Source organism: Bufo bufo, chromosome 1, assembly GCF_905171765.1.
Source record: "Bufo bufo chromosome 1, aBufBuf1.1, whole genome shotgun sequence".
NCBI classification, from domain to species: domain Eukaryota; kingdom Metazoa; phylum Chordata; class Amphibia; order Anura; family Bufonidae; genus Bufo; species Bufo bufo.
Genome location: NC_053389.1, coordinates 110,534,666 through 110,560,836, shown reverse-complemented (window position 1 = coordinate 110,560,836; position 26,171 = coordinate 110,534,666). Strand labels below are relative to the sequence as shown.

At 44.9% G+C, this 26,171-nt stretch overlaps 1 protein-coding gene across 1 annotated transcript; it reads left to right on the top strand.

Moving 5' to 3' along the window:
* Positions 1 to 12,030: 12,030 nt before the first annotated feature.
* On the top strand, positions 12,031 to 25,461 carry LOC120992219 (protein kinase C delta type-like). Its single transcript, XM_040421096.1, has 7 exons — positions 12,031 to 12,433; positions 16,167 to 16,450; positions 20,507 to 20,598; positions 21,131 to 21,332; positions 21,837 to 21,980; positions 22,642 to 22,767; positions 25,333 to 25,461. The coding sequence occupies exons 1-7, from the start codon at positions 12,031 to 12,033 to the stop codon at positions 25,459 to 25,461; spliced, it is 1,380 nt and encodes a 459-aa protein (XP_040277030.1).
* Positions 25,462 to 26,171: the final 710 nt, after the last annotated feature.

The following is a 26,171-nucleotide window of genomic DNA, read 5'->3' as shown; positions in this document are numbered from 1 at the left end:
GAAGGATATTGATACTTTGGAGAGAGTTCAGAGAAAAGCTACTAAACTAGTACATGGATTGCAGGATAAAACTTACCAGGAAAGATTAAAGGACCTTAACATGTATAGCTTGGAAGAAAGACGAGACAGAGGGGATAGAAAGGTAATCAACAAGGTAAAAGAGGAGAGAATATTTAAAAGAAGAAAAACTGCTACAAGAGGACATAGTTTTAAATTAGAGGGGCAAAGGTTGAAAAGTAATATCAGGAAGTATTACTTTACTGAGAGAGTAGTGGATGCATGGAATAGCCTTCCTGCAGAAGTGGTAACTGCAAATACAGTGAAGGAGTTTAAGCATGCATGGGATAGGCATAAGGCCATCCTTCATATAAGATAGGGACAGGGGCTATTCATAGTATTCAGTAAATTGGGCAGACAAGATGGGCCAAATGGTTCTTATCTGCCAACACATTATATGTTTCTATGTTTCTGATGCAGCAAGGGCTGTAAAATTTAGTATTTTGCCCAAAAAGGGTGTTTTTTAAAACCAAGAAAATTATTGCAGTATTTCAAGCTTTCACACTGACTAATGCTGCATAGGCCCCAGATGGAGGGTATTGCCAAAAAGGGGTGCTTTTTTAAACCCAGAAAATGATTTCAGTATTTCAAGCTTGTATCTCACACTGCAGCCAAGGCTGCAAATTTAGTATTTTGCCCCAAATGGGTGTTCTTTTTAAACCCAGAATACTATTGCAGTATTTCTAGCTTGTATCTCACACTGACAGATGCAGCCAAGGCCGCAAATGTAGTATTTGGCCCAAAATGGGTGTTTTTTTAATAACAGAATAGAATACCAGTATATAACGCTTGTATTTCACACTGACAAATGCAGCAAGGACTGTAAAATTTAGTATTTTGACCAAAAAGGGTGTTTTTTAAAACCCAGAAAATTATTGCTGTATTTCAAGCTTAAATTGCACACTGACAAATGCAGCATAGGCCCCAGATGGAGGGTAGTGCCAAAAAGGGTGCTTTTTTAAACCCAGAAAATTATTGCTGTGTTTCAAGCTTGTATTTAACAATGACAGATGCAGCAAACGCCGCAAAATTAGGATTTTGCCCTAAATGGGTATTTTTTTTAATAACAGAATATGACAGCAGTATATAACGCTTGTATTTCACACTGACAGATGCAGCAAGGGCTGTAAAATGTTATATTTTGCCCAAAAAGGGTGTTTTTTAAAAACTCTGAAAATTATCGCTGTATTTCAAGCTTAAATTGCACACTGACAAATGCGGCATAGGCCCCAGATGAAGGGTTTTGCCAAAAATTGTTTTTTTTTTAAAACCCAGAAAATTATTGCCGTATTTCAAGCTTAAATTGCACACAGACAAATGCTGCAAAGGCCACAGATGTAGGGTCTTGCTAAAAATGGGTGATTTTTTTAAACCCAGAATATAATTGCAGTATTTCAAGCTTCTATTTGACTGTCACAAATGCACATATGCTGTGCTGGTGCACAGAACTTGCATAAAATAGGCACCGCCGCCCACCTAACTAACAGACGGATAAAAGTTATTTTTCTGGGTCACTGGGCTCAGGGCAAGATTGTGCACTGCACCCACAAAACAAAATCTAGGTAGATCGCTGAGTTAACAAGCACTTCAGATTAAAGATTCTGTCCTATTCTCTCCCTCACAGCAGCAGCATCCTCTCCCTACACTAATCAGAGCAAAGTGATGTGCAGCGCTACGTGACTCCAGCTTATATAGAGGCTGGGTCACATGCTGCACTGACCAATCACAGCCATGCCATTAGTAGGCATGGCTGTGATAGCTTCTAAGGGCACAAGAGTAAAACGCTTGTTGATTGACTGCTCTGCAGCCTTTCAAAAAGCGCCATTAACTTGCCGAACACCGAACCCGAACCTAAAGTTTTACTGAAAAGTTCGGGTTCGGGTCCGGGGTCCAAAAATCCTAAAGTTCGGGTTCGCTCAACTCTACTTATGACCTTATCAGCACAAGTTCCGGAGAGCAACTTTCTAAGTGCCGGGACACGAATGGATAATTAGTTTTGGTAGCGTTACAACTGATTATAATGACAAGGACACCCTACTGTTTGGGGAGAAGACCGGAAGAAGGAGGACAGACTTGTGCTGATTCAGAAGACTGACCAGTTCTATTCTCCCACAAGATCTAGTGATGCCGCATCATGTGTTGCAATAAAGCCCTGGTACTTATATATGTGTGTTTTTTGTATATACAGTGTGGATGAGAATTCAGAATTTGTCATCCACATTGCTGGTGCTGTACAAATCTGTATATTTACCACAAGAAAATTAGTCAAGTGTGACCCCGACCTAAATGTCCCATGTAAATACACCCTTTGGCTGTAGCTCAGAAAAATGTACCAAAACCATTTGTCACGGCGGGGAGTCGGGGAAACCCCCCACCGTGCGGTGTCAAAGGGTAAAAGAGGATCAGCCTGGCCAAAAGGAGCAATAAGGGAGCAGGTCACCTCCTACCGCGTCCCTAATCCTCTCCCTGACTCCTCACCGTATGAGCGGACCCCGATGGTAGGACGACTCATACTCAGGATTCCTAGAGACCCTAGGTCTCCCTGGTAATCCCTCACCAAGGAGCAGGGAAGAGACGACCTGTTCATCCCAGTCATGGAGGAACAGGAGTCTCTATCTGAGGCCAGGCTGCAAGGAGAGGGGAACACATACAGCTATTGAGATGGCAGGTAAGCGAAACCCATAACACACTTACCTGCCACAGACACACTGACTGGAACCTGTGCACAAGTGCTGGTGTCCACACCAATATTAGAGGACACAGCACACACCACAAACCACACAGGGACCGAGGACATCCATAGGTGCAATAAACATAAGACAGGGGAATGTCTAGCAAACATGACACCAAACATGTAACACCAAACTGGACATACAAACACCCTGAACTTAACCCACTCCATACAAATAGGGACAGGAAGGGAAGGAGACACTGGGATAACATTGATGACCACAAGGGTGGCCCTCACTGGACAGATTGAAAAAGCCAGGAACAGAGAACCACCAGCATACACCAAGGCTGGAGGAACCCCCAGCTTCAGGCATCCAGCAGAGGCTAAATAGCCCAAGCAGCCACACCCACACCCACATAAACCCAGTGTTCACAAAATACTAGGAAGGGAGTTAACCCTACCAACACCAGACAGAGGAAGGAAGCCACTTAAAGGGGAAGTGCACACACAAGCATACCAAACCACGTAACCACCGGCAACAGTGTCCCTCGGTCCCAGGAGGGCTGGGAGGTATAATCTAAGAACTAAGGGGGTCATTTATTAACCAGAAATACGCCTATATTAGGTGTTTTTCTGGCACAAATTGCTGTGCAAAGGTCCTTTGTGCCACAATCTGACTTTTCCTCGCTCAAGCCAGGTCTAACAAAAGCGGGCAGGGAAGGGCTGGCAGGACCGTTTCATTCATCATTTTCTACGCCTGTTTTAGGTGTAGAAAGTGGTCTAAATGTAAAACAGCTAGGAAGCTGTCTTACATTAAGAAGCGGCAGTGGATCCACCAAAGTTATGTAGAGGCCTGCGTCTCTTTAGGGCAGTTTCTAGGGAAATTTACCAACAGGGCGAACATCAAAAATACAAATATCTATATACACACTGTATATATATCTATATACTTACACATACACTGTATATATATCTATATACTCGCATGACGGAGGTATTGGTTACCTTCCGCTCGACCCCTCTAATAGTTACCTGATTTTATTAGATGCCGTTCCTCATAAAAACCATCAAACCAAAACCCTCCAATAATTAATTAAGACCCCCCAGTCAAACACTGACAAAAAGGTTGGATTTTATCGGCCACAGCAGCCGTTTTATTACCATGAAATTTAACCTTTATTTAATTATCATAACATAACCAAAAACCCATAAGCAACAGCATATACATAATACCAAATTTTCCATATGTATAACATATCATTGATTACGGGGAGGTCCTTGCAGCCCCAAATAAAGAGTTACCCCGTTCGGGGTGAGCCATCTTGCCTCCAGCCGATGAGCGCCAGCCCGGAGGCACCACTGATGGCCCCCACACTCTGCCACAACCAACCGCCAACCATGGGAGTCCAGCCCCAACAGTGGAGCCCTCCCATCATCCCCACTTGAGAATTTTCCAACTTCAAGGACCTCCCACCGCCACAGCCGCCGTGACATATTGCCGCTACCACCATCTCTGTGCCTGATTTTAAAAAAACAACCCTTACCACTTAAAACCCCCATTTTCATACTGCTAAAGATCGACTTCTATAAACATGGTGGGTGGGTGGGAGCTGGTTTAACTAGAAAATAGCCTCCTCTTCTCCCTTCACTGCCTGTATCAACCAATCCCCCCACCCCCCGGGGTCTCCCTGAACCAACCCCCCGTCATGCTGGCCTCCCCTAAATGCTCCGCTCCCCAGTCCGGCCTGTACTCATACACTGTACATATATCGTATCTCTGTAGTGAGCATGGTTCTGTTACCATGTCTATATGTTAAACAGGTGGAGTCCACATTTTTCGCACAGCCCAGGGCCCATAGTAGCCTTAAAGCCGCGTTCACATCTGCGTTTTGAACTGTGGCAATCTGTCCAGCAGAGGAAGAGACTGCCGGAGTTCACTGTATCCGTCCCGTTTCCGTTATGCAGGGGGTTATGCATTCCGTCATGTAATTGCGTTATGGTCCGTGGTAATGGAATCCATAACGCAATTCTGCTTTTACCATTAAACGAATCGCAAACTAATTTCATAAGCGGAAATTCGCTCATCTCTAGATCTTACACATATTATTCTTCCAAGTAATGAACTAAATGAAATGACTACAATGACAAGATACTGCTTGCTAGTATTATGTATACAATAAACTTAGAATGCAAAATTGAATGTTGTAGTTATGTATTTCAATTCGATTTGGCGCATTCAATATAGTTAAATAAACACATGTTCACATATTTGTTTTCATTTACGGAATCGACGGAATGTGACTGTGTTGTTACCACATTATTACAAGATTTGGGGCCCCACTTTTGATTTTGTCCAGGGCCACGATTTGTCTAAAACGGTGAGGTGCCCTAGGAGTGAGGTATAGCGGAACTATGCTGGTTGTGCTGGCAGTAGAGGTGTGAGGATCAGCAGAGCCGGGTAGGAGGGGGTGTTGTGAAGGGTTGGGCAGACTTCTATGTGGCACTCACTTACTGCTCCTCCATCCCAATCAGCGACCACTCCGGCCTCATCCTCTTGCTGCTGCTGTGGTAATCCCCAGGTAATCCTCTACACACTGCTTCTCCTCATAGGTCACTTAATTCTGCAGATGATGTCAAACAACTAGTACTGGCCAGGACATGCTGAGAGTGATTATCCAAAACATCTGTGGGGACATAGCACTTCTGATGTGCAGGTCAAACGAGTTTTACTGCTGGTCAGGAATGACACAAAATAGAGTCATAGGAATAGATGCTGCAGAATTGTTATTACATGGAGCATGATATGTTACGAGAGGTTAGAGGTCCACTTTAAAGGGGTTATCCAAACCTGAAAATCCCACCCACAATGCCCGTGCTCCTCCTACAGAGAATACTTACCTGGTCCCCGATGCGGATGTCCTCCTGGATCACTCCATGGCTGTCGATGCATCTCCCGGCGCGCAGATCATAACGATGTCGTGGAGGAGGATTGCAGCCAGTAGCAGGCCACGACCCTGAGTCATGTGTCGGATCACGCTAAATACTCTCTGTATGAGGGACCCAAGCATTGTGGGTGATTTTTCCAGGTCTGAATAACCCCTTTAATCATGTGGACTGCAGCTGTCACTTGGTAATTTAACCACCTCCGGACCGCCTAACGCAGATTCGCGTTCCGGAGGTGGCAGCGCTGCGCAGAGTCACGCATATACGCGTCATCTCGCGAGACGCAAGATTTCCTGTGAACGCGCGCACACAGGCGCGCGCGTTCACAGGATCGGAAGGTAAGCGAGTGGATCTCCAGCCTGCCAGCTGCGATCGTTCGCTGGCAGGCTGGAGATGTGATTTTTTTAACCCCTAACAGGTATATTAGACGCTGTTTTGATAACAGCGTCTAATATACCTGCTACCTGGTCCTCTGGTGGTCCCTTTTGTTTGGATCGACCACCAGAGGACATAGGTAGCTCAGTAAAGTAGCACCAAACACCACTACACTACACTACACCCCCCCCCTGTCACTTATTAACCCCTTATGAACCCCTGATCACCCCATATAGACTCCCTGATCACCCCCCTGTCATTGATCACCCCCCTGTCATTGATCACCCCCCTGTAAGGCTCCATTCAGATGTCCGTATGATTTTTACGGATCCACTGATACAAGGATCGGATCCGCAAAACGCATACGGACGTCTGAATGGAGCCTTACAGGGTGGTGATCAATGACGGGGGTGATCACCCCATATAGACTCCCTGATCACCCCCCTGTCATTGATCACCCCCCTGTAAGGCTGCATTCAGATGTCCGTATGTTTTTTACAGATCCACGGATACATGGATCGGATCCGCAAAACACATACAGGCGTCTGAATGGAGCCTTACAGGGGGGTGATCACCCCATATAGACTCCCTGATCACCCCCCTGTCATTGATCACCCCCCTGTCATTGATTACCCCCCTGTAAGGCTGCATTCAGATGTCCGTATGATTTTTACAGATCCACGGATACATGGATCGGATCCGCAAAACACATACAGGCGTCTGAATGGAGCCTTACAGGGGGGTGATCACCCCATATAGACTCCCTGATCACCCCCCTGTCATTGATCACCCCCTTGTAAGGCTCCATTCAGATGTCCGTATGATTTTTACGGATCCACTGATACATGGATCGGATCCGCAAAAAACATACGGACATCTGAATGGAGCCTTATAGGGGGGTGATCAATGACAGGGGGGTGATCACCCCATATTAGACTCCCTGATCACCCCCCTGTCATTGATCACCCCCCTGTCATTGATCACCCCCCTGTAAGGCTGCATTCAGATGTCCGTATGATTTTTACGGATCCACTGATTCATAGATCGGATCCGCAAAACACATACGGACATCTGAATGGAGCCTTACAGGGGGGTGATCACCCCATATAGACTCCCTGATCACCCCCCTGTCATTGATCACCCCCCTGTTATTGATCACCTCCCTGTAAGGCTGCATTCAGATGTCCGTATGATTTTTACGGATCCACTGATACATGGATCGGATCCGCAAAACACATACGGACATCTGAATGGAGCCTTACAGGGGGGTGATCACCCCATATAGACTCCCTGATCACCCCCCTGTCATTGATCACCCCCCTGTCATTGATCACCCCCTGTAAGGCTGCATTCAGATGTCCGTATGATTTTTACGGATCCACTGATTCATGGATCGGATCCGCAAAACACATACGGACATCTGAATGGAGCCTTATAGGGGGGTGATCAATGACAGGGGGGTGATCACCCCATATAGACTCCCTGATCACCCCCCTGTCATTGATCACCCCCCTGTCATTGATCACCCCCCTGTAAGGCTCCATTCAGATGTCCGTATGATTTTTACGGATCCACTGATACATGGATCGGATCCGCAAAACGCATACGGACGTCTGAATGGAGCCTTACAGGGGGGTGATCAATGACGGGGGTGATCACCCCATATAGACTCCCTGATCACCCCCCTGTCATTGATCACCCCCCTGTCATTGATCACCCCCCTGTAAGGCTGCATTCAGATGTCCGTATGTTTTTTACAGATCCACGGATACATGGATCGGATCCGCAAAACACATACAGGCGTCTGAATGGAGCCTTACAGGGGGTGATCACCCCATATAGACTCCCTGATCACCCCCCTGTCATTGATCACCCCCTTGTAAGGCTCCATTCAGATGTCTGTATGATTTTTACGGATCCACTGATACATGGATCGGATCCGCAAAACACATACGGACATCTGAATGGAGCCTTATAGGGGGGTGATCAATGACAGGGGGTGATCACCCCATATTAGACTCCCTGATCACCCCCCTGTCATTGATCACCCCCCTGTCATTGATCACCCCCCTGTAAGGCTGCATTCAGATGTCCGTATGATTTTTACGGATCCACTGATACATGGATCGGATCCGCAAAACACATACGGACATCTGAATGGAGCCTTATAGGGGGGTGATCACCCCATATAGACTCCCTGATCACCCCCCTGTCATTGATCACCCCCCTGTTATTGATCACCTCCCTGTAAGGCTGCATTCAGATGTCCGTATGATTTTTACGGATCCACTGATACATGGATCGGATCCGCAAAACACATACGGACATCTGAATGGAGCCTTACAGGGGGGTGATCACCCCATATAGACTCCCTGATCACCCCCCTGTCATTGATCACCCCCCTGTCATTGATCACCCCCCTGTAAGGCTGCATTCAGATGTCCGTATGATTTTTACGGATCCACTGATACATGGATCGGATCTGCAAAACGCATACGGACGTCTGAATGGAGCCTTACAGGGGGGTGATCAATGACGGGGGTGATCACCCCATATAGACTCCCTGATCACCCCCTGTCATTAATCACCCCCCTGTAAGGCTGCATTCAGATGTCCGTATGTTTTTTACAGATCCACGGATACATGGATCGGATCCGCAAAACACATACAGGCGTCTGAATGGAGCCTTACAGGGGGGTGATCACCCCATATAGACTCCCTGATCACCCCCCTGTCATTGATCACCCCCCTGTAAGGCTCCATTCAGACATTTTTTTGGCCCAAGTTAGCGGAATTTTATTTTTTTTTCTTAAAAAGTCTCATATTCCACTAACTTGTGTCAAAAAATAAAATCTCACATGAACTCACCATACCCCTCACGGAATCCAAATGCGTAAAAATTTTTAGACATTTATATTCCAGACTTCTTCTCACGCTTTAGGGCCCCTAGAATGCCAGGGCAGTATAACTACCCCACAAGTGACCCCATTTTGGAAAGAAGACACCCCAAGGTATTCCGTGAGGGGCATGGCGAGTTCCTAGAATTTTATATTTTTTGTCACAAGTTAGCGGAAAATGATGATTATTTTTTTTTTTTTTCCTTACAAAGTCTCATATTCCACTAACTTGTGACAAAAAATAAAAACTTCCATGAACTCACTATGCCCATCACGAAATACCTTGGGGTGTCTCCTTTCCAAAATGGTGTCACTTGTGGGGTAGTTATACTGCCCTGGCATGCTAGGGGCCCAAATGTGTGGTAAGTAGTTTGAAATCAAAATCTGTAAAAAATGGCCTGTGAAATCCGAAAGGTGCTCTTTGGAATGTGGGCCCCTTTGCCCACCTAGGCTGCAAAAAAGTGTCACACATCTGGTATCTCCGTACTCAGGAGAAGTTGGGCAATGTGTTTTGGGGTGTCATTTTACATATACCCATGCTGGGTGAGAGAAATATCTTGGCAAAAGACAACTTTTCCCATTTTTTTATACAAAGTTGGCATTTGACCAAGATATTTATCTCACCCAGCATGGGTATATGTAAAATGACACCCCAAAACACATTGCCCAACTTCTCCTGAGTACGGAGATACCACATGTGTGACACTTTTTTGCAGCCTAGGTGGGCAAAGGGGCCCACATTCCAAAGAGCACCTTTCGGATTTCACCTCCATTTTTTACACATTTTGATTTCAAACTACTTACCACACATTTGGGCCCCTAGAATGCCAGGGCAGTATAACTACCCCACAAGTGACCCCATTTTGGAAAGAAGACACCCCAAGGTATTCGCTGATGGGCATAGTGAGTTCATGGAAGTTTTTCTTTTTTGTCACAAGTTAGTGGAATATGAGACTTTGTAAGAAAAAAAAAATATATAAAAAATCATCATTTTCCACTAACTTGTGACAAAAAATAAAAAGTTCTATGAACTCACTATGCCCATCTGCGAATACCTTAGGGTGTCTACTTTCCGAAATGAGGTCATTTGTGGGGTGTTTGTACTGTCTGGGCATTGTCGAACCTCAGGAAACATGACAGGTGCTCAGAAAGTCAGAGCTGCTTCAAAAAGCGGAAATTCACATTTTTGTACCATAGTTTGTAAACGCTATAACTTTTACCCAAACCATTTTTTTTTACCCAAACATTTTTTTTTATCAAAGACATGTAGAACAATAAATTTAGAGAAAAATTTATATATGGATGTCGTTTTTTTTGCAAAATTTTACACCTGAAAGTGAAAAATGTCATTTTTTTGCAAAAAAATCGTTAAATTTCGATTAATGACAAAAAAAGTAAAAATGTCAGCAGCAATGAAATACCACCAAATGAAAGCTCTATTAGTGAGAAGAAAAGGAGGTAAAATTCATTTGGGTGGTAAGTTGCATGACTGAGCAATAAACGGTGAAAGTAGTGTAGGTCAGAAGTGTAAAAAGTGGCCTGGTCATTAAGGGTGTTTAAGCTAGGGGGGCTGAAGTGGTTAAAGTAAAGGGGTTGTCCCATCTGGGACACTGATGGTATATGGCTAGGATGTGCCACCAATGTCTGATTGATGTGGGTCCCACCTCTGACAACCGCTCCTATCTAGAGATCCAAAAAAGAAGCAGAGCCTGACACATATGTGCTCTCCATTCATCACTATGGGAGCTCCACAAACAGTCAAGTGCCCTCATCTATATGGCAGTGGCAGAAGTAGCTGCGCCAGTGCTTGGCTATTTACAGAACTCCCATAGTGGTGAATGGAGGGTGGCTTTGCATATGGGGCTGCTTTCTGTTCACGAGGGATCCCATTTTGGAGAAAGGAGTGGGTCCTAGCGATATGCTATCAATGTGGCAGATGGAAATGTCCTTTTAAGTAAATAAGATTTAAAGGATTCACTAATAAAGTAAAACTATTCCCATGTAGAACATAACACCTCCTTCCCTGATGCACCTTCCATTCTGTGTTTTTTGTTTTCTATCTTGTGCAAATCATCTTTGTATGATATGCAAATTAGTCAGTAAGTTGCCCAGAGGGGCGTTATTTTCCAGTGCCCAGGCCCACCCTCCAGCAGAGCCCAAGCATGCCTCTCCTGGGCTGAGACTCCATGCCCCCATCAGCGCCGTTGCCTCCGCCCCACCCCCTACATCACTGATGCGAGGTAACGCCACCCACACTTGTCTTCAGCTTCGCTGAGAAATCTCGCCTAGGCTGATGCCCTCTGTGAAGCTGAAAGCAAGTGTGGGCGGCATTACCTTTTGTCAGTGATGTAGCGGGGGAGGGGGGCCAGCAACGGCGCTGATGGGGGTGTGGAGTCTCAGCCCAGGAGAGGCATGTTTGGGCTCTGCTGGAGGGCCTGGGCACTGGATGGGCGAGTTCCTGGGCACCGTTGAAAGAAAATGTGGGCACCTTACTGCCTAATTTGCATATAATACAAAGATGATTTTGGCAAGGTAGAATATGAGAAATGCTGAATGGAAGGTACATCAGGGAAGGAGGTGTTATGTTCTACATGGGAATAGTTTTACTTTATTAGTGATAATCCATGTGACAGAATAAAAAAATCAATCAGTAGAGCTACAAAATGTTTCTGTGTAGCCCCAGCCTGACAACTGCTGGTACTATTCCTCTTGTCCCTACAATCAGACTATGTAGGAACTATATAGGTTGTCAATTTGTTCATACATTTCCAGAGGAATGGCATAATACAGAGATTTATCATAAAGACATAATTTTTTCATCAATATGGCACATGTGTCTCCTGCCATTTTTATACAGCAAATTTCACATTTCATAAAAGTTTCCAATGTGTTCCTCAAAGCTCACAGTAAACTAAAAGCCTGGCACAAATGGCTGAACGCTATTGGCCAGTTACTGGGCACATCACAATCCATGTAGCCAAGGCAACCGTGGTGCCCGGGTCTGAATGGCAGGTGGCAGTTGGAAGTGGCAGTTGGAGTTGACTGGCGACGGTGGACATATCTGCTTACCTGATGGAAAGCGCTACGATGGATTCTGAGAAGATTGCTGCGAGGACGAGAGGAGCGAAGAAAAGGAGACACATTTCTGACTCATCGGCTGATGAGCAGAAGAAGATGGAGGAAGAAAAGAAGATTATCATCAGGAGGAAAGGAGGGAAGAAGCGTCGGACCATCCTGACCACACCTGATGAAGACACGGAGACACCCAAGAGGAGCAAGAAGAGGAAGAAGAGGATAACATCCAGCTCCTCTGAGAAGATGTCTCCTAATCAACCCATCAGTCCAGTGGAAGAAGTGACTAAACAGCCAAAGTGCGGGAAGAAGAGAAAACTCATCCTCATCTCTTCAAAAGATGGAAAGAAGTCACGGATCAAGAGAGAAGATGACATCCTGAAGAAAGAAGACCAGCAGGAGGACCAGGGAGTCTCAGGTATATCCACACATACAGTAATACAGAAGCTATACATCCTGGACACATTGTTAAAACTTTACATTAATCTGTTCTGTAGAGCTGAGACCTGAGACAAGCAGAAGGAAGGGGAGTCCACATTTATAGCTGGGGTGTTACTAAGGGTGGGGGAGGGGTGCTAGCGGGCATATACCCTGGGTGCTCAGTTCCTTGGGGGCAGCAACAAGCCATTCTGTCTTTATAGATACTGGGCTAGGGCAGTGAAGTGTGAATTAGGCTGTACACAGTTCCATTTTAAGTATTTAGAGGGTCATTTATCAAACTGGTGTAAAGTAGAACTGGCTTAGTTGCCCATAGCAACCAATCAGATTCCTCCTTTCATTTTGCAAAGGAGCTGTGAGTAATGAAAGGTGGACTCTTATTGGTTGCTATGGGCAACTAAGGCAGTTCTGCTTTACACCAGTTTGATAAATGACCCCCTTAATGTTATTATAAGAATTATTTCTAATCCCCCAATAGTGTCCTTATATGAGTTGTCAGCAGAGCCTGTGCATGGGGAGAATACAGGCTGTCATAAACAGCAGCCTATATTGTGTATAGTACAACATTGTAACAACCCTGCATGCATAGAAGTGATGCGACAATGTGCCCCTATTGTAAATGATTAGAAGTCATCAGGAGTTCCAGGTCCATATAAATGTAGAAGGTCACATGCCGGGCTCATGTCTACAGATCACTGACCTCCAAGGTGACTTCTAATATTCTTAATAATGTTACACCTTTCAGCTGCTGCAGAACCTCTTCCTCAATAGTTAGGCCACTGTCGCTGGGGTATTTTGGTTACTATTTGTATGTCAAACCCAGGAATACAGAACACATAAGAAATACAGAGGTTTCCATCGTCCTTTCTCTCGGTGTAGCTTCCTCTGGGTTTTGACTTACAAATACTGATCCCAAATATTGACCTGAATATATAAGTGGGAAAGTGCCCCCCAGTAATGAGCTGAAAGATGTTCTGCAGCGTCTGAGCTGTGTAATGCTGTTCTGCAGCAGCTTTGACACAATCTGTATTCATTTAGTTGATTTGGGGTCTGTATTTCTTATGGGGTGTATTTATTCCAGGGTTTGTATTCAGGGGTCTGCTCTGCAGGTTTGTAAGCTTTTTGTTTTTATGGCGTTCAGTTAGTAACAATGACGTTATCTTTATCCCGCGGATCAGCACAGTCATGGCGGTAATAAATGTACATTGTTTTTCTTATGTTTTACTATATGTACAAAATAAAAAACTTCTCGCGTTGTGTGTGTGTTTTTTATAGCATTTATCACGTGGTATGTTTTATTAGGTTGGAAGTTTACAGACATGGTGACACCAATTATGGTTATTTTGTTATTGCTTTTATTTTTACTGTATTTGATAAAAAGGAAAGAGGCTTTTTTAGCTTCTTTATATTTTTTTTTTTTAGATGTTATTGATCTTTTTATTAAACATTTGGCACCCACTGTGGAGCTTGCTCCATACACTCTCCTGCAGCATTTGGCATAGTGTATAGGTATATGATATGTCAGGAAGGGGAAATGAGTTGGTTCACCATTATATGTCATATTCATTTATTGATTATAAAAATAGAGCACAATTGCCTTTCAGATTCTGTAAAAATAATCTAATGAAGAGCTATGACACTTACTTACATAGTATAGCGCCACCTGGTGTTCAAAGTGTGAAGCAATGTGCAGGTCCATCTACTGACCTCAGGGAACCGATCACACATGCTCATCCTCCAGAGCCAGGTCTCTGCATAGTGATCCTGTGTTCCCAGCAGAAGAGCCAATAGAAATATCTTTCTGCATGGAAGAAGCCTTTCTTTATTAGGTCCTCTGCAGAGAACACAGGGAAGAAAGCTATTTCTTCTAGCTGCTCTGCAGTGACCAGAGAGGAGCACTGTGAAGAGACCTGGCTATGAGGAGAGCGACTGACCTTTGACCAGCAGCACTCAGCTCAGTAGATGCACATTGTTATACGCTTTAAACACCAGGTGGCGCCATACTGTATAAGTAAATGTCATATCTCTCCATGGGAGTAATAGCAAGTAAATGGCGCATAGGCTGCAGTTTTTATCATCTCTCCCCTTAATGCATAATCACCTACATGTATGTCATATGTGTTAAAGGGTTATATGGATCAAGCTCACACGTTGAGGTCGCTCTCTATATATGGTGGTGGATGCCGGCTGTATAATACAGGAGACACCTGCCAGCAGTGACCGAGAACAGTGATAATACTGATACCTTGATTATGATGCGGATGTCTTTTAACCCCTCAGATGCCGCTGTCAATCGCGACTGCAGCATCTATGGAGTTGGACAGAGGGAAGGGGTTCCCTAAGTCTTCCGATCGGAGCCCCTGTGGAAAAATCGCAGGGCTCCTATTGACTGTCATGACAGCCTGTGTCCTTGTGAAAGGTCCCAGGCCTGTCATGGCTAGCTGCCCAAAAATACATTAAAATGGCCAAAAAGTTTGACATTATGGTACAAAAAAAAACTACACCCCGAAAATATGCCCTTACATGGCTTTGCAGAAGAAAAAAAAAATGTGGGTGTCAGAAAAGGATGATACAAAGAATATTTGTAATTTTTTTTAATTATTATTATTATTTTTTTTACATATATATGGCTATGTGAAAGGAAATTTTAAAAAGTTAAGGCTCTTGCAATGTAGAATAAAAAAACAAACAAGAAACCCCAAAAGTAAAATAATTCCAGTCCTAAAGGGGTTAAGACACTTGGTCTGGGGTCTGTATTTATTAATGGATCTGATTTCTGCATTTATTTTGGAGTCTGGTCTAAGTCTGTATTTATCTACAGTGCTGGATTCTGTTAAAGGGGTATTCCCACCTGAGACAATGGGGGCATATCACTGGGATATGCCCTTATTGTCTCATAGGTGAGAGACCCACCTCTGGGAAATGCACCTATCTCGTAAACGTAGCCGGCAAAGTCCAGGAGGGTGCACCACACATGCGCGGCTGCCTCCATTAATTTTTATGGGGCTGCTGCCAAAAATAGCCAAGCCCCATACAAATATCTCGGCCCCATCGAAAAGAATGGGACCATTGGCTGCGCAAGAGTGGTGAACTCCCATTGCCTTCTATGGGGAAAGCGCTTGGTGGTGGCCGAAAATGGGGAAACCTGGAGCCCTCCAGTCACCACTTTCCACACTCTCGATATAGTTGTAGGTCCCAGTGGTGGGTCCCGCACCTATCAGACAATGGGGATATATCCTAGCGATATGCGGCACTCAGAGCCCTCTCTGTGGGCACCTGCGCCCTGAAAAAAGTCTATGGTATACCAATATGCCTTAGACCTTTCCTGCCATTCATCAGCACAGGGCGCAATATGAATGGCTCAGCCAGTGCATTGAATGTAGGCAGGCTATTATAGCTAAATGATAAAGTACATGGAAGATATACTATATTGATATTCAGGTTAAATTGCCATGTTGGCACTTTGGGATAAATAAGTGGGTTTTGGGTTGCAGTTTGGCCCCTTGGTCTCTAAAAGGTTCACCATCGCTGGTATAGACCCTCATTGATCACCATTTAGAGTCTATGGGACTGCTGGAGATAGCCAAGTTCTATACTTGGCTATATAAATTCGGGAGAAACAGAAGGACAAATCAATATGACCAATCCATATGATAGAAATGCCTAAGATGGGAATATCCTTTCACTTGTTTTTCTATTACTTTCTCCCCTAGTCGAGGACAGCGGTGTTCGGCCAACCTGCTCTAGAAGCACAATAATCTCCGATAACATCAGGGAGAGATTAATATTCCATCATGTGCTCGGGAAGGGAAGTTATGGAAAGGTCGTCTTGGCTGAGGACACTTCTAACCATCAGAAGTATGCTGTTAAGATCATCAGCAAGAGAGCCATGCTTGCCGACTGTGATGAGGCGGATGTGTTGGTGGAGCACCGAGTCTTACAGCTGGCATCTGGGAGCCCCTTCCTCATCCACGCGGACTTTGCATTCCAGACCAAGGTACACTACTGACAACTTCACTTTTTTCAAATGTCTCCACTTGTAACCCAGTCCACCGAAAAAGGGGGCAGCAGCCGACAGAGCGACCATCCATGTGAGAGCAAATGGGTCTGGTAGGACTGCAGGGACCCCCAGTAATCAGAAGAATGGAGGTCCCCCTTCCCCCAGGCCCCATAGCAGTTGTGTGGTTTGCCTCCACAGTAGGTGCCCACTGCCTCTGTCCTCAGGATTGCTGGGGGTTTTAGCAGTTGGACCCAGTGATCAGACACTTATCACCTATCCTGTGGAAAAGGGAAAATTGTTCCTTGTGGGAGAAAATAAGCCTTCAGGGGCTATGGCACCCCAGCAAAATCCACTGCTCACCCTCAGACCTCCACTGATCACCCACCAGTGGCCCTAAAGAGAAAACTCTTTAAAGGAGCAAATAAAGGTTATTTATTCTATGATGACAAATTATATCATTTTCTAATTTTCTATATTTGTGGAATATAAGGCGCCCCCGGGTTTAGATTACAGAAAATTAGAAAACAAAATTTTGCACTTATCAAACCTTCCCTGGTTGAGGTGACTTATTTTGGGGTCTAGTGTAGATGGGGTTAATAGATTTGGTCAGTGTGTCATCTGCTGACCATAGTAACAAACAGCAATGGTGCATGTGATCACCTTATTAAATATACCTACCCAAGTGTCTCCTGTCATTGCTCTGCAGTGTCCTGCCATGCTTCTTCTGCTGTATTATTTCATTTATTTATTTTTTGTTACCCTCTGTGATCTTCACATTGTAGAAATACAGTACACATGCCCAACTCTTCAAGGTGCATATTACACACACACACAGCTCTGCAGTACATACATTATACATACATACACATTATATATATATATATATATATATATATATATATATACACACACACAGAATTGTTACATACACAGTAGACACATATACACAGCTCTTCTACATACACAGTATACACACAGAAACTATGCACAGGGCCGGCGCCACCTGTAAGGCGACCTAGGCAGCCGCCTAGGGCACAGTTTAGCAGGGGCCGCCGGAACCGTGCGGTTTAAAAAAAAAAAGCGTTGGTTAAGTGGCGGCCGGGCCGGTCCTGCCGCAGGTTTTTTTCAAAAGTACGGCGGCGGGCCCTCCCCCGCACCGGGCGGCTGACGCACTGCCCGGGCTGGCGCGTCTATGATTGTGCACCGCCCGGGCACAGCCTGAAGAGAAGGACTGATGGGAGGGTAAGGGCTCTTTCACACTTGCGTTCTTTTCTTCCGGCATAGAGTTCCGTCGTCGGGGCTCTATGCCGGAAGAATCCTGATCAGTTTTATCCTAATGCATTCTGAATGGAGAGAAATCCGTTCAGGATGCATCAGGATGTCTTCAGTTCCGGAACGGAACGTTTTTTGGCTGGAGAAAATACCGCAGCATGCTGCGCTTTTTGCTCCGGCCAAAAATCCTGAAGACTTGCCGCAAGGCCGGATCCGGGATTAATGCCCATTGAAAGGCATTGATCCGGATCCGGCCTTAAGCTAAACGTCGTTTCGGCGCATTGCCGGACCCGACATTTAGCTTTTTCAGAGTGGTTACCATGGCTGCCAGGACGCTAAAGTCCTGGCAGCCATGGTAAAGTGTAGCGGGGAGCGGGGGAGCGGTATACTTACCGTCCGTGCGGCTCCCCGGGCGCTCCAGAGTGACGTCAGGGCGCCCCAAGCGCATGGATCACGTGATCACATGGATCACGTCATCCATGCGCATGGGGCGCTCTGACGTCATTCTGGAGCGCCCGGGGAGCAGCATGGACTGTAAGTATACCGCTCCCCCGCTCCCCGCTCCTACTATGGCAACCAGGACTTTAATAGCGTCCTGGCTGCCATAGTAACACTGAAAGCATTTTGAAGACGGCTCCGTCTTCAAATGCTTTCAGTACACTTGCGTTTTTCCGGATCCGGCGGGCACCTCCGGCAACGGAAGTGCATGCCGGATCCCAACAACGCAAGCGTGAAAGAGGCCTAATGTAGCGTGGCCGAGCTCTGTTCGGTCCGCGGTACAGGAGCTTTTGTTTCCTGTACCCGGCCAGACTGACAGGAAGTGCTCACTTAGTGTGCACTTCCTGTCAGTCTGGCCGGGTACAGGAAACAAAAGCTCCTGTACCGCGGACCGAACAGAGCTCGGCCACGCTACACTAGAGGTGGGGGGGAAATGAGAGTGATAAGGGAGGGGGGGGAATGAGAGTGACAAGGGAGGGGGGGGAATGAGAGTGACAAGGGAGGGGGGGGAATGAGAGTGACAAGGGAGGGGGGGGAATGAGAGTGACAAGGGAGGGGGGAATGAGAGTGACAAGGGAGGGGGGAATGAGAGTGACAAGGGAGGGGGGAATGAGAGTGACAAGGGAGGGGGGAATGAGAGTGACAAGGGAGGGGGGGAATGAGAGTGACAAGGGAGGGGGGAATGAGAGTGACAAGGGAGGGGGGGGAATGAGAGTGACAAGGGAGGGGGGAAATGAGAGTGACAAGGGAGGGGGGAAATGAGAGTGACAAGGGAGGGGGGAATGAGAGTGACAAGGGAGGGGGGGAATGAGAGTGACAAGAAGGAGGAGAGCGTGACAAGGGGCGGGGGGGTGAGAAAGAGAGTGACAAGGGGTGGGGGTGTGAGAAAGAGAGTGACAAGGGAGGGGGGATAAGAATGACAAGGGAGGGGGGATAAGAGTGACAAGGGAGGGGGGATAAGAGTGACAAGGGAGGGAGAAGAGAGTGACAAGGGAGGGAGAAGAGAGTGACAAGGGAGGGAGAAGAGAGTGACAAGGGAGGGAGGGGGAGATGAGAGTGACAAGGGAGGGGGAAAATGAGAGTGACAAGAGAGGGGGGATGAGAGTGACAAGAAGGAGGAGAGCGTGACAAGGGGCGGGGGGGGGGTGAGAAAGAGAGTGACAAGGGGCGGGGGGGTGAGAAAGAGAGTGACAAGGGAGGGGGGATAAGAGTGACAAGGGAGGGGGGATAAGAGTGACAAGGGAGGGAGGGGGGGGAGAAGAGAGTGACAAGGGAGGGAGGGGGAGAGTGACAAGGGAGGGAGGGAGGGAGGGGGAAATGAGAGTGACAAGGGAGGGAGGGGGAGAGTGACAAGGGAGGGAGGGAGGGGGAAATGAGAGTGACAAGGGAGGGAGGGGGAGAGTGACAAGGGAGGGAGGGAGGGGGAAATGAGAGTGACAAGGGAGGGGGGCAGGGGAAATGAGAGTGACAAGGGAGGGGGGGGGGAGAATGAGAGTGACAAGGGAGGGGGGGAATGAGAGTGACACTTACCTTTCTCCAGCTCCAGCACTGGGAACTCTTCTCCCCGATCCTCCTCTCAGCTGCGAATGCGCATGTGCACACATTCAAAACTATGTTCCGCGTCTTCCCACTGTAGATTTCACAGTGAGAATCGCGGAAGCACCTCTAGCGGCTGTCAGGGAGACAGCTACAAGAAGCTTGATTAACCCTAAGGGAAACATAGCAGTTCTTTTAATTTAAATGCTGAGAAAGGGGTGGAACATATGTGATGTCATGATATTGGGCAGATCATCTGATAAGGGGGAAGACGGCAATTTTTATCTTGGCTAAGGGGGTAAAAATCCTTGCACCGGCCCTGACTATGCAGCAAACAAATTATACATACACAGCACTGCTGCATGCACAGCTGATACACACTCAGTTCTGCTACACACACAGCTCATCCACACACCTCTGCTGGTTGCACCGCTTATCCATAAACACTGTATTGAAGTTATGTAACAAGATCCTTCATTGTTTATTGTGTCTAGGGCAGATTTATAGCAGCTGCAGGAAAGCAATGAAGGTTCCTATTCAATAACTGCAAGCAGAGATCCTAATAACTGAGATCTTGATATAGCAAGATTGTAAAATTATAGACTCTTTCACTATATATAAAGAATAACCTTTTCATGCTGAAAGCGGAATATCCCTTGAAGGATTACAGAAGCCACGGCTATATTCTGTCCAGTAAATGTGTAAATGTGATCTGATGGTTCAGTAATGGCGTCTTCTATGTCACAGATGCTTGTTCTACTTGGGCTGGAATACATGAGCTGCGGGGACTTTGATCAGTTCCTACGGATGAAGGGGCGGCTTGACATCCCCAGTGCAAGGTAAGGCTGAATAAAAACCTCAGCTAAACGGTTAGAAAATGACATAAAATATTAGATCCAGTGTCCGGCCTCATGCACATCACGCTGATGAGATCTGCTCCCCTGTTTGTCTGCTCTCTTCAAAAGAAGAATGGAAGACTGAGAGGGGAAACGTTCCTCCAGAAATGTCAGGGAATGTTTTTCCTCTTCCTTGTGCTGTGATCCTTCTTCTGATAGTAAAAGACAAAGAAGAGAACAGATCTCCCCAGTCTGATGTGAAGGAGCCTTAATCACATTCCCAGGTATTAAAGGAGTTCTCCGGGAATGGTTATTAATGACCATCAGCAACCCATTCTAGAACATGACTAGGACTGGTTGCTCTTTAAAACCCTGGAATAGAAGTTCATGTGATTTTAAGCCACCCTGTAGCCCTGGCCATAAGACACATTTGACAGTGATAAGAAACATTTTGTGTCTCTTATTCTAGTGACTGTTAGGAAAGAGTCTTATGTGTTATCCTCGCAATATATTCATTTATTTACTTTTCCGACAGATTCTATGCCGCTGAGCTTGTGTGTGCCATCCAATATCTCCATTCTAAGGGCATCGTCCACAGAGACCTCAAGCCTGAGAACATCCTGGTGGCTGAGACGGGACATATTAAGGTCACGGATTTCGGTCTCGCACTTGAGAACATGCTTGGAGACCGCACAGCCACCGAATATGCTGGGACAGAAGGCTATGTGGCTCCTGAGGTGAGGAAAAGGGAGTTTTCATCATTTTCACTGATATATTTGTATTGAAGGGGTTCAGAATACTGATCGCACATCCTTAGGATAGGTCTTCAACATCAGATCGGTGGAAGTCTGATTTTTGGCACCCCTGCACTTTACCTGTTTGATGGGGCCACATTGATTGTGTGAGGGCTTTATTACCTTCACACCATCTACTGATCTCAGGGATCAGCTGTTATTGCCAGGGGAAGCTCAGGGTGGCCATTCATTTCCACTGCAGTGGATTCTGGTGGAGAAACCTAATATTGCAATAGGCCCATTCGAATGAATGAGTGAGGTTCCTTCAGATGACTTTGTGGTTGCAGTTAATCTGCTGCTGGATGGAGGCAGAATATCTTGGCCTCATCCAGTTAAACACATTGTGTGACTCCATTCTACACTATGCTGGCAATCGCCGAAGCCTGAGCCCCTACAATAGTAGTCTAAGTATAATCTGTGTAGTCACTCTTCTCTCCTTCCTGGCAGATGCTGGCTGAGGAGGAGTATGGTGTCGGAGTGGACTGGTATTCATTTGGGGTCATCTTAAATGAAATGATTACCAGTCAGTGTACTTACGATCCTACACTATTTGACACAACACGCTCCGGCGCTAAAGTCATCATTAAAAAGGTCAGTATGTTACTGCATAATACTACTGTATTTTATACAATGTTACATGACAACCTGTGATAGAAGACATCTCCACCTATAATACTCCATAGTGCACCATGATCTCCTTCACTAATACTCACTACTGTAGTGTTTAGGAGGGGGTCGCCCCTCAGAGGTGCTGCTAGAAGGATAACAATACAACAACCATCATTTCTGTAGTATACATGGTGAAAATACTGGTCTCCACAAGAGGGGATGCCGAGTAGTCACCCCTGGACCCACAACCTGACCGGAGCCAACACAGACTCGGCATCGGCAATAGCACAATGTCTGACAAGAGTTAGCATTGAGGCAGACATTATAGTCTGTCTCCCATGATAACATTTTTTAGAATAACTTAGTCCACCCCTCAGAGCTTATGTAACAAGCAGCCACAGATTTCTAAAATCTCCCATTGCGGATACTACAGCCTGAGACCAGCATTTAGACAGAATAAACACTGGGGCAGATTTATATAAACTAGCCCAAGAGAAAAGTGGAGAAGTTGCCCATAGAAATCAATCAGATTGCAGATTTTATTTCCCAGCTATTCCCTAAAAATGCAAGATCTGGAATGTGATTGGTCATTGTGCTCAAAGATCGTGAGTCCCTAAGTTATAATTACCTTTCTCATTTTCAGCTCCTCCAGAGAGATCCTGCCAAGCGCTTAGGAGTCCACGGTAACATCAGAGGCCATCATTTCTTCCAGCATATTGACTGGGTCTCTGTGGAAGCCCTTCGGACGGCCCCACCACACATCCCTGTAGTAAGTACATGAACAGAATGTCTACACACTTCATACACTGTATATGATTCTCAATGTCAGGGGCTTGATAGGGGGACATGTTGGCAGGTGATAAGAAGGGGGGCAGAGCCACCAAGCAGTAGCAATTGTCACAGAACATGGAGGCTTAGGGATTGGGCTACTGAACTCCAGATCCAGGAATCCATGTCAGCATACAGATCTTTTATGTGCTTTCACTAGTTCACACCTTGAATGTATTTTTGTAGGTAAAGTAATAATTATTGAAAATAAATAGATATATTGGACTGGCTCTCTGTATGTGTGGTATAATATGGATAAAATGAATAAAATATAATGTAAAGTGATCACACAATTTAATTCACAAAACTCAAATTACAATAAAATCACCAAAATACATGATTAAAAACGTGAATGTAGTTTAAAACACACTGGAAAACTGCAACAACAATGTTATACAATATTTCATGGGGATAGTACAATAGTGATATTCAGTTCTTTGTATCAAATAAATCCAATAGAAGTTCCTTTATGTAGGGTTTCTCTTATATGAAAGGAAAAAAAACAGTTTGAATATCGTTCCTCTCAAGAAGTATACATGTGAGATTGCCGCTTGTATGTGCGGTTGTCAGTGATATCCGCAATTTGAAGAGGGCTTTATAGGAAAACGGGTTCCCAAGATAGCTATTTGCAGTCTGTCCAAGCCCGATAAAGTTGGTAAATAAATTTTTTGTAAAATAGCGACTAAAAATAGTGCATTAGATGTATGCAATAAAATTTATAAATAACAATAAAAAGATATAGATGATTGAAACATATTGATTAGTATATCTAGAGAATGTGATTTTTACAAAATACATAGAATAAATTATAACATTCTTCTGCTATGGAGAATGTTGCAGAAGAATGTTATAATTTATTCTATGTATTTTGTAAAAATCACATTCTCTAGATATACTAATCAATATGTTTCAATCATCTATATCTTTTTATTGTTATTTATAAATTTTATTGCATACATCTAATGCACTATTTTACAAAAGAAATTTATCAAAGCAAATAGCTGCAGCATTTATTCTTCATTTATTCTTCATTGAGTAGATAGTACTAAATATCGGATATCCTATACCCAAAAAACACAGAAGTACACGAAATAACGCAATGAAACCGCATGTGAAACCGCATATGGAAAATAGAGCGAAATCCTAGAACATTGAATCCAGACCACTTTTTGGAGTTTTCTGGGCGACCTATATAAAGCCAGCCCAGAATTGGGAGATCAGCTGCCACTGAGGAAGGGGTAAGAGGTCCCCGAAACGCGTCTGGCGTAACCAGCTGATAGCTCCCACTTTGATCGAGGCCTCTTCACAGATGACATAAAGTCTGTGAACACTTTTGGGAAAAATTGGAGCGCTCCAGCGAAAAGAATTCTCTTATACAGAAACTTCTGACCACAGTTCCCGCGATACCTCGCTACAATCACGAGCTAGAGGTACGTCATAGATCACGTGACGTGTCGGCGTTCTGAGATACGAATAGTCCGGACACTAGCTCTCACGATACCTCGCTACAAACCAAGTTAGAGGCGCGCCATAGACCACGTGATCCATTGGCGTCGCCTTGAATAACGCGGGACTACGCATTCAACAGCGGAACGAAAGTCAGGTATGCTGTACCAGCCCATACTTTGAACTGCCATTTGGGTTAAGGTAAGGTCCAGCTTTTCTACCTTAGTACACACAGCACTTTATTTACCAACTTTATCGGGCTTGGACAGACTGCAAATAGCTATCTTGGGAACCCGTTTTCCTATAAAGCCCTCTTCAAATTGCGGATATCACTGACAACCGCACATACAAGCGGCAATCTCACATGTATACTTCTTGAGATGAACGATATTCAAACTGGTTTTTTCCTTTCATATAAGAGAAACCCTACATAAAGGAACTTCTATTGGATTCATTTGATACAAAGAACTGAATATCACTATTGTACTATCCCCATGAAATATTGTATAACATTGTTGTTGCAGTTTTCCAGTGTGTTTTAAACTACATTCAAGTTTTTAATCATGTATTTTGGTGATTTTATTGTAATTTGAGTTTTGTGAATTAAATTGTGTGATCACTTTACATTATATTTTATTCATTTTATCCATATTATACCACACATACAGAGTGCCAGTCCAATATATCTATTTATTTTCAATACTTTTCTCTGTACGGGTGATACAGCCATCTGGCCTAGAGCACCTGGTCCCTGTCGCATAGGAGTGAGCTATTCCTGTTATTTCTCTTTCCAAAGTAATAATTATATTTGTAACAAATAATTCTTGAATGAAGCTGGTTGGAGGCAGACTCCTGTAATGAGTGTAGACGACTACCCTAATTTGGCATTTAATATGCTTTATACTTCTCTAGAAAAGGTATATCTTATTACGGTGGAGGATGAGTACATAAGGTGATCATATTACATGTTGAAAATACAACCAGCATAAGCTTCATATCAGGTCAATGACCAATTGTGATGATCGTATCCTCATTTTTTATCTATTTCTTTTTCTTGTAGCCATCTATACCTCAACGCCGTTCCACACCATTCAACCTGGACGGAATAGAGGCAGCAGCGGCCAAGAAGGGACCTTTACCATTAAAACATCAGGCCATTTTCAGAGGGTTTTCATTTGTCACCCGGTAAACCCTCCACCAGCTCTAATGTCACCAGAGCAAAATGTCCTCCTGAGCTCCTGGAGAAGATCTGGACCCTGGAAATCCCCTGCAATTGGACTAAAGGAAAACATCTTGAAGACGGACACTGATCCTGAAGCTATTCCCACTGGACGATGTGAGTATATGTACGGGCATTTGATCCAGGGACTATTTTCCCACTGCCTGATTTGCAGTCAGGAAGGAGTGTTTTTCCCCTTAGATTAGGACAAATTGGCAGATGTCATAAAGGGGTTTTTTCTCTCCTTCCTCTGGATCAACTCAGTTGCCCTCCCCTCAGTTCAGCCATTCACCTAATTCAAAGTACAATTTGGCCAACCCTTTGCGGACATATTATTTAGTAATTGATTCAGGGACTTATCTGACTGCCATGCGTGGAGTCGGGAAGGAATTTTTCCTCATTAGAAGCTGATGGCTGAGGCTCAATGAGGTTTTTTCGCCTTCCTCTGGATTAATAATATCTGATCCAGGGAAATAGTCTGACTGCCCTAAGCGGAGTCGGGAAGGAGTTTTTCCCCCTACAGGGGGTTTTTTCGCCTTCCCCTGAATCAATAAAAGTCAACAGATTTAACATATCCTTGACTTTAATTTAGAATTTACACCAAAACATCTGTCCCATTATTAATAAAATTATAAATGAAATAAAATTCTCTATTCCCCCCTATATCGTTGTGTGCCTGG

Coding starts and splice junctions, on each gene's coding strand:
- LOC120992219 (XM_040421096.1), top strand. CDS start 12,031: ATGGATTCTGAGAAGATTGCTGCGAGGACGAGAGGAGCGAAGAAAAGG. Junction 12,434..16,166: donor GGAGGACCAGGGAGTCTCAG/GTATATCCACAC, acceptor TTTCTCCCCTAG/TCGAGGACAGCGGTGTTCGG. Junction 21,981..22,641: donor CTAAAGTCATCATTAAAAAG/GTCAGTATGTTA, acceptor TCTCATTTTCAG/CTCCTCCAGAGAGATCCTGC.